This window comes from Lithobates pipiens, unplaced genomic scaffold (genome assembly GCF_037356315.1).
Source record: "Lithobates pipiens isolate NorthernLeopardFrog02 unplaced genomic scaffold, aLitPip1_a1.2 Scaffold_19, whole genome shotgun sequence".
NCBI classification, from domain to species: domain Eukaryota; kingdom Metazoa; phylum Chordata; class Amphibia; order Anura; family Ranidae; genus Lithobates; species Lithobates pipiens.
The window spans coordinates 69,444,424-69,460,542 of NW_027507764.1; the positions used below are offsets into that span (position 1 = coordinate 69,444,424).

At 45.5% G+C, this 16,119-nt stretch overlaps 1 protein-coding gene across 1 annotated transcript in view; it reads left to right on the forward strand.

Moving 5' to 3' along the window:
* NMT2 (N-myristoyltransferase 2) overlaps nt 1-16,119 on the forward strand; it is a gene marked incomplete in the record, with an annotated part of 72,895 nt that overhangs the window by 40,820 nt on the left and 15,956 nt on the right. Inside the window, 4 exon segments of the mRNA XM_077490851.1 lie at nt 1-40; nt 3,894-3,985; nt 8,609-8,725; nt 12,569-12,739. Coding sequence (XP_077346977.1) covers nt 1-40; nt 3,894-3,985; nt 8,609-8,725; nt 12,569-12,739 — 420 coding nt within the window.

Consider the following 16,119-nt stretch of genomic DNA (forward strand, 5'->3'; position numbering starts at 1 on the left):
CTTTATGTGGGACACTCTGGATCTGAGTAATGCAGAGGTGGTAAGTCATCTGAATCTGACATCTGAAACTATTATAAAGACATGTGCTAAACTCCAGCCCACGCTGTAAGATGGTGGAAAAAAAAAAAAAAAAATGTGTGGTGTGTGTGTGTGTGTGTGTGTGTGTGTGTGTGTGTGACAGGGGGTGGGAGCTCCAGCATATTGGAAGCCTCAGTTCTTTTTCTGTGTGCTGTGTGCGGAGGGGTGTGTCCCTTTCCATCCAATCAGCTCAGAGCTCTCTTCACTGAGTGTAACTCAAGCTCTTCACCCCTTTTTTATGAGCTCTCACACAAGCTTTAAAATTCTTCACTTTGGCTGTAGAGAAGTGAAGGCTGCAAAAAAATAGGTACTAGTAAAAAAAAAAAAACATTCTGTAAGAGCCCATCACACAGGGGCAACACGACTTGTAGGCGACTTGATCAGGCTACTTGGACACGACTTGACAGCGGCGACTTGGGACGACTTCAAAACGACTTGTGATGACTTCAAGCGCGACTTGGGACGACTTACAAGTCGCCCCAGGCCAGGCGACTTTTGCCGCGGCCAAGCAGAGAATGAGCTCAAGGGGAAACTCCACGGCAAATTTCTGAAAAAAATTTGGCGTGGGTTCCCCCTCCGAGAGCATACCAGGCCCTTAGGTCTGGTATGGATTCCAAGGGGAACCCCCTACGCCGAAAAAACGGCGTGGGGGTCCCCCCCAGATCCACACCAGACCCTTATCCGAGCACGCTACCCGGCCGGCTAGGAAAGGGGGTGGGGACGAGCGGGCGGCCCCCCCTCCTGAGCCGTACCAGGCCGCGTGCCCTCAACATGGGGGGGTGCCTTTGGGGGAGGGGGGCGTGCGGCCCCCCCACCCCAAAGCACCTTGTCCCCATGTTGATGAGGACAAGGGCCTCTTCCCGACAACCCTGGCCGTTGGTTGTCGGGGTCTGCGGGCGGGGGGCTTATCGGAATCCGGGAGCCCCCTTTAATAAGGGGCCCCCGGATACCGGCCCCCCACCCTATGTGAATGAGTATGGGGTACAATGTACCCCTACCCATTCACCTGTGAATAAAGTACAATAAAACAACACAACACAGAGAAAAAGTATTTTATTGCACAGCCGGGGGTTCTTCCGTCTTCGGGGGTCTTCTCGCCGGACTCCTCCGCTATGTGTGTGTAGCTCTTTTGCCAGCGGAGGAGTCCGGCTTTCTTCCTCCCCGCCGCCGGCCTCTTCTCCCGACTTCGGGGGTCTTGTCCCCCTCTTCGGTTCTTCTGCCGGGCCACCGCGCCTGGTCCGGTGGCCCGGTCTTCTGTCGCCGTCTTCCGTTCTTCTGTCGCCGCCTTCGGTTCTTCTGCCGGGCCACCGCGCCTTCTTATAGCACTTTTACAGGCGGTGGCCCGGTCTTCCGTCGCCGCCGCCGCCGCCTTCGTTCTTCTCCTTCTTCTTCTCCTGGAGATGTTGACTCGACGAGCTCTCCGGCCACAATGCCAGGGACGCGCTCCGCTGCCTTCTTATATAGGGACAATGGGGCGGTGTCACATGGGTTGATGTCACATGGGTTGGTCACATGGGTTGATGTCACATGGTAAGGGGGCGGGGTCACCATGTGACATCAACCCATGTGACCAACCCATGTGACATCAACCCATGTGACACCGCCCCATTGTCCCTATATAAGAGGCAGCGGAGCGCGTCCCTGGCATTGTGGCCGGAGAGCTCGTCGAGTCAACATCTCCAGGAGAAGAAGAAGGAGAAGAACGGAAGGCGGCGGCGGCGGCGGCGACGGAAGACCGGGCCACCGCCTGTAAAAGAGCTATAGAAGGCGCGGTGGCCCGGCAGAAGAACGGAAGACGGCGACAGAAGACCGGGCCACCGGACCAGGCGCGGTGGCCCGGCAGAAGAACCGAAGAGGGGGACAAGACCCCCGAAGTCGGGAGAAGAGGCCGGCGGCGGGGAGGAAGAAAGCCGGACTCTCCGCTGGCAAAAGAGCTACACACACATAGCGGAGGAGTCCGGCGAGAAGACCCCCGAAGACGGAAGACCCCCGGCTGTGCAATAAAATACTTTTTCTCTGTGTTGTGTGTTTTATTGTACTTTATTTCACAGGTGAATGGGTAGGGGTACATTGTACCCCATACTCATTCACATAGGGTGGGGGGCCGGTATCCGGGGGCCCCCTTATTAAAGGGGGCTCCCGGATTCCGATAAGCCCCTCGCCCGCAGACCCCGACAACCAACGGCCAGGGTTGTCGGGAAGAGGCCCTTGTCCTCATCAACATGGGGACAAGGTGCTTTGGGGTGGGGGGGCCGCACGCCCCCCTCCCCCAAGGCACCCCCCCATGTTGAGGGCACGCGGCCTGGTACGGCTCAGGAGGGGGGGGGGCCGCCCGCTCGTCCCCACCCCCTTTCCTGGCCGGCCGGGTAGCGTGCTCGGATAAGGGTCTGGTGTGGATCTGGGGGGGACCCCCACGCCGTTTTTTCGGCGTAGGGGGTTCCCCTTGGAATCCATACCAGACCTAAGGGCCTGGTATGCTCTCGGAGGGGGAACCCACGCCAAATTTTTTTCAGAAATTTGCCGTGGAGTTCCCTCTTGAGAGCTGATAATTCTGTCAAAGTCGCCTCCGTATAGACAGAGATCCGACTTGGAGGCGACCTCCATTGAAATCAATGGGTACCGGTCGCCTACAAGTCGGATAGAAGTAGTACAGGAACCTTTTTTGAAGTCGGAGCGACTTCAGTAGTGTGCATTAAGACAGCTCTCATTCACTTACATTGATTTCTACATGTTGTCCGACCTGAGGCGACTAGGGGCGACCTGAAGTCGGATCAGGAGTTGCCCCTGTGTGAATGGGCTCTAAATCTATACCATAGTTTGTAGACGCTGTAAATTTTGTGCAGACCAATCAATTTACGCTTATTGGGATTTTTTTTTTTTTTTTTTTTTTTACCAAAAAACGGCATAAAAAAAAAATGTCCAAAAATTATGAAGAAAGTGTGGTATCACAAAAAATAGGCTGGTCATGAAGGAGGGGTAAACCTTCTGGAGCTGAAGTGGTTAAACAAACCAAAAGGGAACCCGTTTTACTTACTTGAACCCAGAATTTCCGTCGGCACGTCCCCGCTGTCCCTCTCTCCATGGGTTCCTGGCTCTTGATTGGATAGATAGCAGCGCAGCCATTGGCTCCTGCTACTCTCAGTCAAATCCAATGACGGGGCGGGGCCGAATCCTGAATTTGGCCTCTATGGACGCCGAATGCTGGACTCGGGAGTGTGCCCACAAGGTAACCCCCTCCTGAGAACGCTTCTCCAAGGGGGTTATCTGATGCGGGGAGGATCCGCCAGGGAACCCCAGAAGAGGATGTTCGGGGCCACCCTGTGCAAAACGAGCTGCACAGTGGAAGGAAGTATGACATGTTTGTTATTTAAAAAAAAAAAAGAAACGATCCTTTAGTAACGAACAAAACCAAACTTACAATCGGCATAGTTTTGGTAAATAAAAGATTTGACTCACCAAACCTCCCCTGTGAGACAGGTTTCTCTATATCAGTGCCCCTTTTGTGAGGGCATAATCTCATAATTGAGGCTCCATACTGGCTTAGTATAGAGGCAGAGAAAGCCTTTGTCCTCCACATTTCTTGTCTTCCCGCTGCCAAGTGCATACCTTTTTTGCTGTGCCTTGTGGCATCTTTTGATTTTATGTGATGATTCAAATTAAGGACTTTTATACAACAGTGAGCTGGGTTTATATGAATTCATAGTAATTGGTACTGAGCTGCATCAATTAGTGTCTTTTATATGTGTTTGAAGTTCAGCATTAAACCGATTACCTTGTATTATTTTCTCTTCTCTTCTGGTGTTTTCCTTTATTAGCTAAAAGAACTGTACACGTTGCTGAATGAGAATTATGTGGAAGATGATGATAACATGTTCCGATTTGATTATTCACCAGAGTTTTTACAGTGGTGAGTATGAAAAGCATCACCCCTTAGGATTTCTTCTGTTTAGTGTATAGGAACAAGACATGAGAGAGACCCCAGCCTACTCTGTTTGGGGAAAAAAAAACTGTTAAAGTAGAAATCCACCTTAAAACTAAAATTATTGCATCTATAGACACCCACGATCTAACACTAACCTATCTAGCCCTGCAAAGAAGAAATCAGTATACCTATTTTTATTTTATTTTTTTGAAGCAGGTTCGGTGTCCAGCGGTGGAAGCTCTGCAGAGGAGACAGCCGACAACGGCTGTGAAATGAATGGGAAGTGACGTCACCCATAGAGTTACTGTGGGGCTTCCGTTGTCTTCTCTGCACCTGCCTCCACAGCCAATCCACTAATGATAGCTCAGCGTGGGATCGGGTCGGACCATCTTCAGAAAAGGTTTTACAGGGATAGATAGGTTAGTGTTAGATAGTGGATGTCTATAGATATAGCGATTTGTGTGTTAAGCCCCATACACACTATCAGATTTTCTGCTGATTTTTGTCTTCAGATTTACCAAAACCATGTAGTGCAAGGGCCTGCCTGATTGCATACAAATTGAAACTCCTAAGGTTTGACCTCATATTATATGGTTTTGGTAAATCTGAAGACAAAAATCGGCAGAAAATCTGATAGTGTGTATGGGGCTTAACATTAAAATCTCTACATCTATAGACATCCACTATCTAACACTAACCTATCTATCCCTGTAAGGAAGAAATCTGTATACATACCTATTCTGAAGCTTTTCCCTTCCCACGCTGAGCTGTGAGTGGCGGCTTTGCTGTGGAGGTGGGTATATGGGAGGCAACCGACAATGGAAGCACCATAGTAACTCTATGGGTGACGTCACTTCCCATTCATTTCACAGCCGTTGTTGACTGTGTCTGCAGAGCTTCCATCGCTGGAGACCAGACCAAAACTGCTTCAAAAAGGGTATGTATTCTGATTTCTTCTTTACAGGGCTAGATAGGTTAGTGTTAGATTGTGGATGTCTAGAGATGTAGAGATTTTAGCTTTAGGCTGGACTTCCACATTAAGTTGTTCCACTTTAAAATGAACATGTGCTCAAACCATGCACACTAAAATACTTACATATTCTGAAGAAGCCCTTTAAAGCTGAACTTAAAAAAAAAAAAAAAAAAAAAAATACCGTTAAAGTGCCCCCTCCCTGTTTTTGTTAAGTCTTGAGGTAGAAGAATAATCTGTAATACTTGCCTTATTCCTCACTCTGGCAGGCTTCCTGCACTCTCCTCTTCTCTTACGCTCCAGGTTGTGGGGTGCCCTCACAGTTTTCACATACAATGCAGGACTGTTGGTTCTGTATGGAACATGATGATGTCAGAGCGCCAAAGAAAAGAGGCTTTTTGGGACTGGTCACACATCATGGTGAAAGCCTGCTAAAGTGATCAATGGGTATTAAAGATTATTCTACCCCTAGACATGAGCAGGTAACCCTTGCAGTGTGTGTTGGTTGGGTATGGTAGGCACTGCAAATGTATATTTTTACAAAGATTCCACTTCAAAACAAGCCCTCATTTACCTATATTATGTAACTGCTAAGCAATGTGGAGAAATTCATCTTCAAAGTTAATTCAAGATACGTAATTGCTTACACAAATACTGCTGACCAGTTACTCTTCTAATCCGGCAATTAGCTGCCCTACATAGATTTACACTGGAAAGCTCTTTTTTGAGTCAATTTATATATTTTTATTTTAACCTCTTCCTCCCTGCTGTATGCATATATGTGGCCTCTCGGCAGATGGGCTTTAATGCCAAGAGGCTGCATACCGTATATACTCGAGTATAGGCCGACCCGAATATAAGCCGAGGCCCCCAATTTACCCCCAAAAAAACTGGCAAACTTATTGACTCGTGTATAAGCCGAGGGTAAGACATGCCTGTCCATCCCTGTGTGTGTGTCCGTCCATCCCTGTGTGTCCGTCCATCCCTGTGTGTCCGTCCATCCCTGTGTGTCCGTCCATCCCTGTGTGTCCGTCCATCCCTGTGTGTCCGTCCATCCCTGTGTGTCCGTCCATCCATCCCTGTGTGTGTGTGTGTGTCCATCCATCCATCCATCCCTGTGTGTGTGTGTCTCCATCCATCCATCCATCCATCCATCCATCCCTGTGTGTGTGTGTCTCCATCCATCCATCCATCCATCCCTGTGTGTGTGTGTCTCCATCCATCCATCCATCCCTGTGTGTGTGTGTCTCCATCCATCCATCCATCCCTGTGTGTGTGTGTCTCCATCCATCCATCCATCCATCCCTGTGTGTGTGTGTCTCCATCCATCCATCCATCCCTGTGTGTGTGTGTATCCATCCGTGTGTGTGTGTGTGTGTGTGTGTGTGTGTGTGTGTGTGTGTGTCCAGCCTACCTGTGTCCCGAGCCTCCGTCCCGTGCCGAGCCTCCTTGCCTCCGTGCCTCGCCGCCGTGCCTTGCCTCCGTCCCGTCCCGTCCCGTCCCGTGCCGTGCCTTGCCTTGCCTCCGTCCCGTGCCCTCTTCGTCGGCGCCTCGGCGGCCATTGTAAAATTCAAAAGCTGCGCCGCCGCCTTCGCCTGTGATAGGCGGAACACTGAATTTCCCAGCAGCCTGTGTTCCGCCTATCACGTACATCGTATCATCCTCGTCCGTAGTACGAGGATGATACGATGTCCGTGATAGGCGGAACACAGGCTGCTGGGAAATTCAGTGTTCCGCCTATCACAGGCGAAGGCGGAGCCGGAGGCGCGGCTTTTGAACTATAGAATGGCCGCTGTCTGTCTGCTCGACACGCTGATCAAGCGGGCAGACAGCGATGACTCGAGTATAAGCCGAGGGGGGCACTTTCAGCCTCAAAAAAGAGGCTGAAAATCTCGGCTTATACTCGAGTATATACGGTATATGTGTCCCAATTGTAAACATTTCTGTGCTGAGAGCAGACGCCCTGCTCGCTCCCAGCACAGATACCAGCGGGGACCCGGAAAGCTCCAGATGCAGACTTGTGATTGGGAGCTTTCCAGATACGTGTTCGCTGTGACAGCCAACCACAGAGGTCACATGACCTAATGCCCTCCTCCTGGCATTTAGAAGCACTTAAAGGGCCAGGAGTCTGTGAGAGGAGGGGTTAACTGAAGCCCTGATGAAGGGGAGGTTTTTCTCATCCCCAAAATGCGTTGGCTATTTTTTTTTAGTATAAACGAATGAATTTGGACTCTCTCATTCTTTGGTCTGGCACTCCTTCCATTAGTGCAGCCCTCTAATGTAAATACACAGCTCTGAAATCTGACTTTAGGGTCTTTGTGGTGATTTTTGAGTTTGAATTATTTCACAATAATGTCACTGTTTCGTCTTTATCATCAAATGTATGACGAGGTTTTGGCTAGTAATGTTCAATGCTAATATGAGCTTTGCTTGATTACTTCTGTTAAAAAATAACAATTTCAGCCAATACTTCAGACTTTCTGTATACCAGGAATGCAATGATCTTGAAGTGTGTATGAATTTTTGTTCTAGTTTACTAAAAAGATGATCAAAAGGGGTTCCCAGATAACCAGATGAGACAGGAGTAGTTGCGATCTCTGTATGCATTTCGAAACTTAAAGTGGAAGAAAAGCCAAAGTCTAAATATTCTTTAAGCTGAACTGCACATAGAATCAGAGGTTCCACTCCTCTGCCATTATTGTATACATATTATTATTTTTTTTTTTTTTTAAGAGAGCGGGTACCTAGTTATGACAGGTATCCACTCCCACTAGGCAGGCCAGGTGGAAGTTCAGCTCCGCCGCCTGCAACCTACTAGGACACATTACGGGTCCCAGGAGGCTGCGGCACCAGTGAGAATGTGCAGCTCATCTCACGCATGCGCATATAGGATCTGATTGTGATCCAGCAGGAAGTCGCAGATGGCTTCCCACACTCAAATTGGCAGTGCCGGGGGGTCTGAAGACTGGAAAAGAACCGGCCCGGTGATGACAACATAGATTCCTGGGCTGGTAAGTACCTTTTTATTAAAAGTCAGCAGCTACAGTATTTGTGGCTGATGACTTTTAATTTTTCTACAAATGGCTCTTTAAAAATGTTACCACCCCCCCACAACCTATGCTGCCTAACCCGTATAAAAAGATCTATTATTATTATACAGGATTTATATAGCGCTGACAGTTTACGCAGCACTTTACAACATTGGGGTAGACATTACAATACAAGACAGGGGGAATCAGAGGGCCCTGCTCATTAGAGCTTACTATGTAGGAGCTACTTACCTCTTTTTAATCCAGTCTGGTCATGTGATCCTGCAGCCCTAGTTCCCCTGTGTCAAGCTGCTGCGTAAGGGGAGAGGACGAAGTGCTGGCAAAAGATGGGCTTTAAATGACGCCCAAAATTTCCAATTGTTGAGTACTTTCTGAGCCGCAGCTACAAGATCCCATAACCAGACTGGAGCAGATTAAAAATAGTTAAGTACGCATATGTGGGGTGAGGGAACATTTTGAAGATTAATTAGACTCCAGTCTTTTCTTCTACTTTTAACGTTTCGTTTTATTTGGATTGTACTTTTAATTTTCATCACATACAATGATCTGTTCATCATTTTTATTCTAAAAAAATGTTGTCTTTTAAAGGGCACTTCGTCCTCCTGGGTGGTTATCTCAGTGGCACTGCGGAGTCAGAGTGTCTTCCAACAAAAAATTAGTGGGCTTTATAAGCGCCGTTCCCGCCACTATCCATATTTATGACAGGTAAGTGAAACTATTTAAATGTTATCAATTAAAAGTGCCCAGAGTCATCCTTTTTCTGTCCCGGCTTGCTTGAGGTTTGAAGGTAAATTTACACTTCTAAACCTTCTTTCCACTATATAGTATATTAAATCTAGTAACAGTCTGGTCATTACCAAGTCCCATCTTGCCATATATGTCACAGGTCTTAAAATCTGGTGTAAAAGAGGATATAACTAAATTAAAGGATAAGTTCACCTTTATAAAAAAAATAAAAATAAATGCACATTTTTTTGGCAGGTAAAAAAATTAAAATCTGAATTTATTTTTACTTTTTGTTGGGAAGCCTGTAAATTGTTGCACCTGCAATCAGCAGATTGTGGTTGTAATGCCACAGTCCTGCAGACTTGTCTGTGTAGCTGTCTGCCTGTACCTCCGATATGGGCAGGCAGTTACACTCTGACTAGAAGCTCAATGAACTACCTAGAGAGCTCAACGGCGCCCTGGAAGTTCATTGAGAACTGCAAGCCAACAGTCGCAAAGGCTGTCGGTACTTGTAGTTTTCGCATTAACAGAACACTGTGAATGAATGATGCGGGCGGGTGGGCATGTGTTTTTGTTTTTTTTGTTTTTTTATTATTAGATTGTGATGGGGGAGGGGGAATCGCCCACTTGCTGTCAAAATGGGGATTGAAGGGGTGTGGAGGCTGGTGCATCTGTAACTTGTTACACACTGAATATGGGGGTAACATTTTACAAAATGTGAATTTATCAAGCCAATTGCAATGTACATTTGCACGGTCATGTTATAAATGTGTGCGTTTAAAAATTGTTGCTTGTTTTGAGATCTACTCAAGTCCCAAATATGCAAAATAGTTTCAGTGACAAATCTAACAACTATAATCATTATCGGTGCATAAATCACTTAGCAGTCCTTAGGAAGAGGAAGGACATTCTGTGAAATATGCATCCCCAGAATCTGTGACAAGGTCTTTTCCTTCTATACTTTCTGCTATAGGAAGTGCACCATCTAGTGTTTGAAGGAGGCAAATACAGTTCATTAACCCCTTCTCGCCTATGGATACAATTTTGAAAAGTTGACATGTGTTTGTACAACCATGCATATCATCACAACTACTTTGTAATCCAGGTGAATTATAACTTGTTTTTTAAGGACAAATTGGGCTTTCATTTGGTGGTAAATGGTAATGGATATCTCCTGATTTTTATTTTTTTTTATTATTATTAATAATGGAAAACTGGCCCAAAATAAATAAATACATTTTTTATTATTATTATTTTTTTTTTAATTTTAGCTGTATATTTCTTGCTACTACCATAACCTTCCATCAAAGAACAACCCAAGATTAAATTCTCCTGCTCCTGAGTATTGCTGCAATGCCACATGTGTATGTTGTTGTTGGATGTATCCGTAGTACAGCCCAAAAACAATAGTGCCCATTTTTTGCTTCTCTTTTTTTTTTTTTTTATCCTACCTAAAACACAATGATACTGAAAGAAAATCCTGTAAAAATAAATAAAATACTGACCCTGACCCAGACACTTACCCTGGCACTGACCTAGATCATACCTTGATCTAGGTATTTTGTAATTTTTATTTTATTTTTTTACACACAATTTTTTTTCTGCAAGGAGAGGTATAGATACGATGCACCCCTTCTCAGAGGAAAAAAAAAAAAAAACAAGCGATCTTCACAGTGACTGATCACTGTGATAGCCAATCAGAGGCTATCACAGCAATCAGATGACCCAGAATTTGGAGATAGTACGGGACCCGGGGCTCTCCGTGAGATGCCGATCTCTGTGCTGGGAGCGCGCCATGCTTCCCTCACAAAGAGAGATATGCATATATCCGGCCCCACAGAAAAAAAAGCCCAGTCCAGTGGGGCTGCATATTTGCGTACGGTGGGCGTGAAGGGGTTAACATAAAAGGGAACCCTAAAGCCTAGTACACACAGGCTTAATGTTGACATTCGGCCCATGTGTCCGACAGAATCCACCTTCTGTTGAAGGGTCATGACCAAAAAAGGTCTGCCGATCGTCGGCTCCCGATAAGTGGTATTATCCAATGACTGAGTGCGCTGACCGGAATTGTTGTGGCCGGGGGGGGGTAGGAGGGCACGTCCACATGTCAGAACACAATAGCACAGCAGGGGAGATCGCTGTACTTCCGACCTGAGCTGTCAGTTTGTTTTTTCGCTCAGCCCTGCTGGGTTAAATGAAAATATACTACTAGTGTGTACAAGACTCATATCATATATATTCAGTCCTGGTACAGAGCACACTGGGCGATTACACATCAATGTTTATCTGTTTATTCAGGGACTGTTTGAGTTATCAAAGTCTGCATATGTTCGCAGCCTTGCTGGAATGGATAATTAAAAAGGGGTTATAACAGTTGAAATACTTATACCGTATGGCTAAAAGCTGTGGACATTTGACCAACACACTCATATGAGCTTGTTGAACTCCCCATTATAAACCTGTGTGCCTTAAAGAGGTTCTAAACCCCCATTTTCAAGTAGTACCTATAGGTATGCCTATAATAAGGCTTACCTATTGGTACAGTAAATATCTCCTAAACGTGCACCGTTTAAGGGACATTTACTTTGTACTGTGCCGATGCTTAGCTATGCTAATGCTATGACTGGCGGATGTGCGTGGGAGTGATGTCCCGAAACTCCAGCCAGTCACAGAGCCGGAGTCCGCAGCTCCGGTAGGAAGAGGAGCGAGCATGCATGCGGCCTCCAGCGGGGGGGCAACGTGGACTTAGTTTACAGGTAAGTGTCACATAATGTGCTAGTATGCGATGCATACTAGCAAATTATGCTTTTACTTTGCAGGAAACAAAAAAGAAGTAAAACCCATTCGGGCTTACTTCCTCTTTAATATGAAGTTGGATCCCCCTTTTCAGGCTATAACTTTTAATCTGGCAAGGCTTTCCACAGGATTATGGGGCGTGTCTGCTGGAGTTTGTATCCATTCAGCTAAAGACTGTTTGTGAGATCAGGTACTGATGTTGGATGAGAAGACCTGACTTGGCATTCTGATTCATCCCATAGTTCAGTGGGGTTGAGGTAAAGACTTTGTGCAGGGCTCTTGTGCAGTATTGTAATAACTTTTTGTTTAAAATGTTTTTGTATTCTAATGTATGTCGATGGGGATGGAGTGGGTATGTGCTTGGTTGTGCTTGCCTAGTTTTGAAATGGGAAGTCCACCAAGCTCACATAGGTGTAACGGTCAGGAGGCCACACACTTTTGGCCTTATCTGCTTCAGTTTCCCTTTGCAGTTTACAAACCACAAAACCTAGGCACTTGGTCACATGATCTTTGCTGAAGGAGGCATAAGTGTTTGGATTGGCTGATTCTCCCCCTTGACCACAGATTGTGGAACTGAATGCTTATAATTTGTGTTATGTGAGCAGCACTGAAGGGGAGGGTACAGCAGTGTTTTCTTAAGAAGTAGTACTGCTGCGACTTGGCCGCGATTTCAGGGAATGTCTGTCTAAACCTGAGGTCCATGGACCTCAACTTGCATCGAAATCGGACCAAAGTAGTGCAGAGACTACTTTAAAGTCGGTGCGACTTGATCACAGATATGAATGGTACTCATTGGAAATCATGGGGTATGACTTGTCATGCGACTTTGCAGTCCCAAATGGCAGGACAAGTCACACAAGTGTTAAAGAGGCCTTATCCTTGCATCCCAGCAAGACTAGTGACATAGCTTTGTGTTAATATTTAAGTATGGATCACTTTGCAGACAAAAGATGGGCCTCTCTAAATCACTAATGTTTACACTGAGATCTTTCTAATATATTGTTTTGTTCTGTTTGCTTGTCCCAGTTTAAAGAAGATGGTAGAGGTTAATTTTCTTTGTGTCCATAAGAAGCTGCGATCGAAACGCGTTGCTCCCGTTCTCATCCGAGAGATCACCAGGAGAGTCAATCTAGAAGGAATATTCCAAGCTGTGTACACAGCAGGGGTCGTTTTACCAAAACCCGTGTCTACATGCAGGTATGAGACTGGTATAGAACTGAATTTATTCTTTACACCATGACTAATTTAAGCTTTTAAAGGGAAGTTGTGTGGGCTCAAAGTCCATTTCAAAACATTTGCAAAGTGGCTGTGTCTTTTAAAGGTTAAAGTGGTTGTGAACTCTGTTACACCACTTGTACCTACAGTTAAGCCTATAATAAGACTTACCTGTAGCTACTGTAAATATCTGCTAAACTTGCACAGTTAAGGAAATATTCACTATATGCGCTGGTGCCGTCATCATCAGCACATGCGCACTGAAGGAACTGCCCGCTGGTGCCGATTTTTCAGGGCCCGTGCCATGACCGGCGCCTCCCGCGCACAAGCGACGTCCTTGCGGCTTCGGCCAATTGCAGCACCGGAGCACGCGAACACGAAAGTAACTCAGTGAAAGATGTCAGCCATGGGAGCGGAGTGCGGGCGGCACTGCAGGGCATCCTTCTAAGGTAAGTATTTCATAATGAGCTAGTATGCGATGCATACTAGCTCATTATGCCTTTTTGTCTTGCAGGTTTTTTTTTTTCCCCCGGAGGTTTACAACCTCCTTTTAAAGGATGAGTTCACCTTTTGGAACACGTTACATGTTCCACCCGTTTTTAGGGTGGAGGGTGTAACATGTTCCCACTGCTGCAGCTGCTAGCTGATCCCCGTATCCATATCAGCTGTTGCTTTTCTTTTTTTTTAAAGCGTGCGGCTGTGCATCATTCATTCAGAGTTCTGTGAATGAATCAACTACAAGTACTGACATCCTTTGGGGATGTCCATTTGTAGTTCTCAATGAGCTACTGCAGTGCTGTTGAGTGCTCTTGTAGTTGGATTCTTCCTGTCAGTGTAAGCTGTCTGACACTACAGGCAGTTTCACACCGACAGTCTGTAGTTGATCTGCATGGCACCAAGCTGCTATAAACAAAACAAAAATTGTAAATGCACGTTTGTTTTTTACCTGCAAAAAATGTGCATTTTTTTTAAAAGCTGAACTTATCCTTTAATAAACAATGGCTGTGGTACTAGGACCCTAAAGTGAAACCTCTATTACAAGGTCACTCAGAAGGGGTTTTCTAGCTACTAAGCATACTAGCAAGGCTGCTTGTGGTGCTTGCACATAGACAAGACTTAGACGTGTCAATCACTGTAATTGTGGAAATCGAATTAATCTGTTACCACCTATATAACCTATATAGGCAGCAGCAAAAGGGTTGGCTTTAATGCCCACACACATGCTTCATTGGGCAGCTGATGTTTCAGTGCCGAGAGCATACTCCCAACAGAGAACGAGCTGTCAAAGACAGCTCGCAGTCCCCACTAACTGGTGGGACCAGCTCTCGATCTTGTGACCACTGTGACAACCAATCACAGTGACCACATCATTGCTGGTCCTTCCTTTCCCCCCTGGAAACCCAAAACTTTTTAACAGGACACTGGGACGGGCAGGATAGAAGGTTATATAGAAAACAGAAATGAACAAATAGCCTGTTTAAGTCACTGGACAGATATATGGAAGCTTCTGGGATTGTCTACTAATAAAGTACAGTGTCCCACCCCCCCCCCCTCCCCCTCCCTCTTATGGTTTTGTTTTATAGATTAGTTTGACAAATAAACAGCAGACCTTGGCTTAGTGTAGAAATTTTGTGTACTGAAGAGTGGAAATCAGGTTGGTCTGTGACTAGGATTCTAAACACACTTCAAACAAGAGAGAAACTTGGTATGCGTGAGCCACACTACCATACACAGAATGGTTTTCTTTGCCAGCCTTATTCAGAGTGAGCTGGAATCAGAGAACATACTGTGTATGCCTCCTCTCCCCCCAGTGCTTAAAGGGGCTGTGCCATTCTTCTGTAGGCATAATGGTGTAAGCAAAGGAAAATTACTTTGTAAACCATGAAACAAATATTTTGTGCTCCCAGAATAACATTCTGTTCATGTTTTTATAACACTGTGTGCTGGCAGTGTTAAATGCCAGTTTAGCCGTCCAGCTCTCCCGAAGACCACCCAGGAGAAGCTATCTTTAAATTTTTGCTATGCCACATGCCAGTTGAAATTTTCAGTTGAATGGTCTAGGCATTTTTCTTTGCTGCTTATTATCAGTTATGGGAGCTGCCATGTTGGTTTTAAAATAGTAAATCTTTACCCACACAATGGTATCTATGGCTAACGGGCCCGATGCAGGAGGGTGATGTGCCTCCTTTCCCTTCTGCCCCAGAATAAAACAGCAAGTCTTTGGACATTCATTCCAGTGCTTCCCTGGGATCTTTATAACTCTAACAAATATTTTTTCGATATTTTCGTAAACCAATGCTAAATACATGCAGTACACCTCTGTAGTATTTTAGTGTATGTACATGTCTTCTGCAAGCACAGAAAATACCCATTGATCTGCCAGTCCTGTTGTGGGCTTTCCACTCACAACATACAGTGCCTTGCAAAAGTATTTAACGCCCCCCCCCCACCCCTTTTTTTACTTATTTTGTTACATTACACCCTTTAGTTCAATGTTTTCTTTTTTTTAAATCTGAATTATATGCGATGGATCAGAACACAATAGTCTAAGTTGGTAAAGTAAAATTAGAAAACATATATACATAAAGCTATTTTTCAGAAATAAAAAAAACTGATAATTGGCATGTGCGTATTTATTCACCCCCTTTGTTATGAAGCCCATAAAAAGCTCTGGTGCAACCAATTACCTTCAGAAGTCACATAATTAGTGAAATGATGTCCACCTGTGTGCAATCTAAGTGTCACATGATCTGTCATTACATATACACACCTTTTTGAAAGGCCCCAGAGGCTGCAACACCTAAGCAAGAGGCACCACTAACCAAACACTGCCATGAAGACCAAGGAACTTTCCAAACAAGAGACAATATTGTTGAGAAGTACAAGTCAGGGTTAGGTTATAAAAAAAAAAAAATATCCAAATCTTTGATGATCCCTAGCAGCACCATCAAATCTATCATAACCAAACGGAAAGAACATGGCACAACCGCAAACCTGCCAAGAGACGGCCGCACACCAAAACTCACGGACCGGGCAAGGAGAGGACATTAATCAGAGAGGCAGCACAGAGATCTAAGGCAACCCTGGAGGAGCTGCAGAGTTCCACAGCAGAGACTGAATGAAGTATCTGTACATAGGAGGACAATAAGCCGTACGCTCCATAGAGGTGGGCTTTATGGGAGAGTGGCCAGAAGAAAGGCATTACTTTCAGCAAAAAACAAAATGCCACGTTTTGAGTTCGTGAAAGGGCATGTGGAAAACTCCCAAAATATATGGGGGAAGGTGCTCTTATCTGATGAGGCTAAAATTTTACTTTTTGGCCATCAAGAATACGCCATGTCTGGAGCAAACCCAACACATCA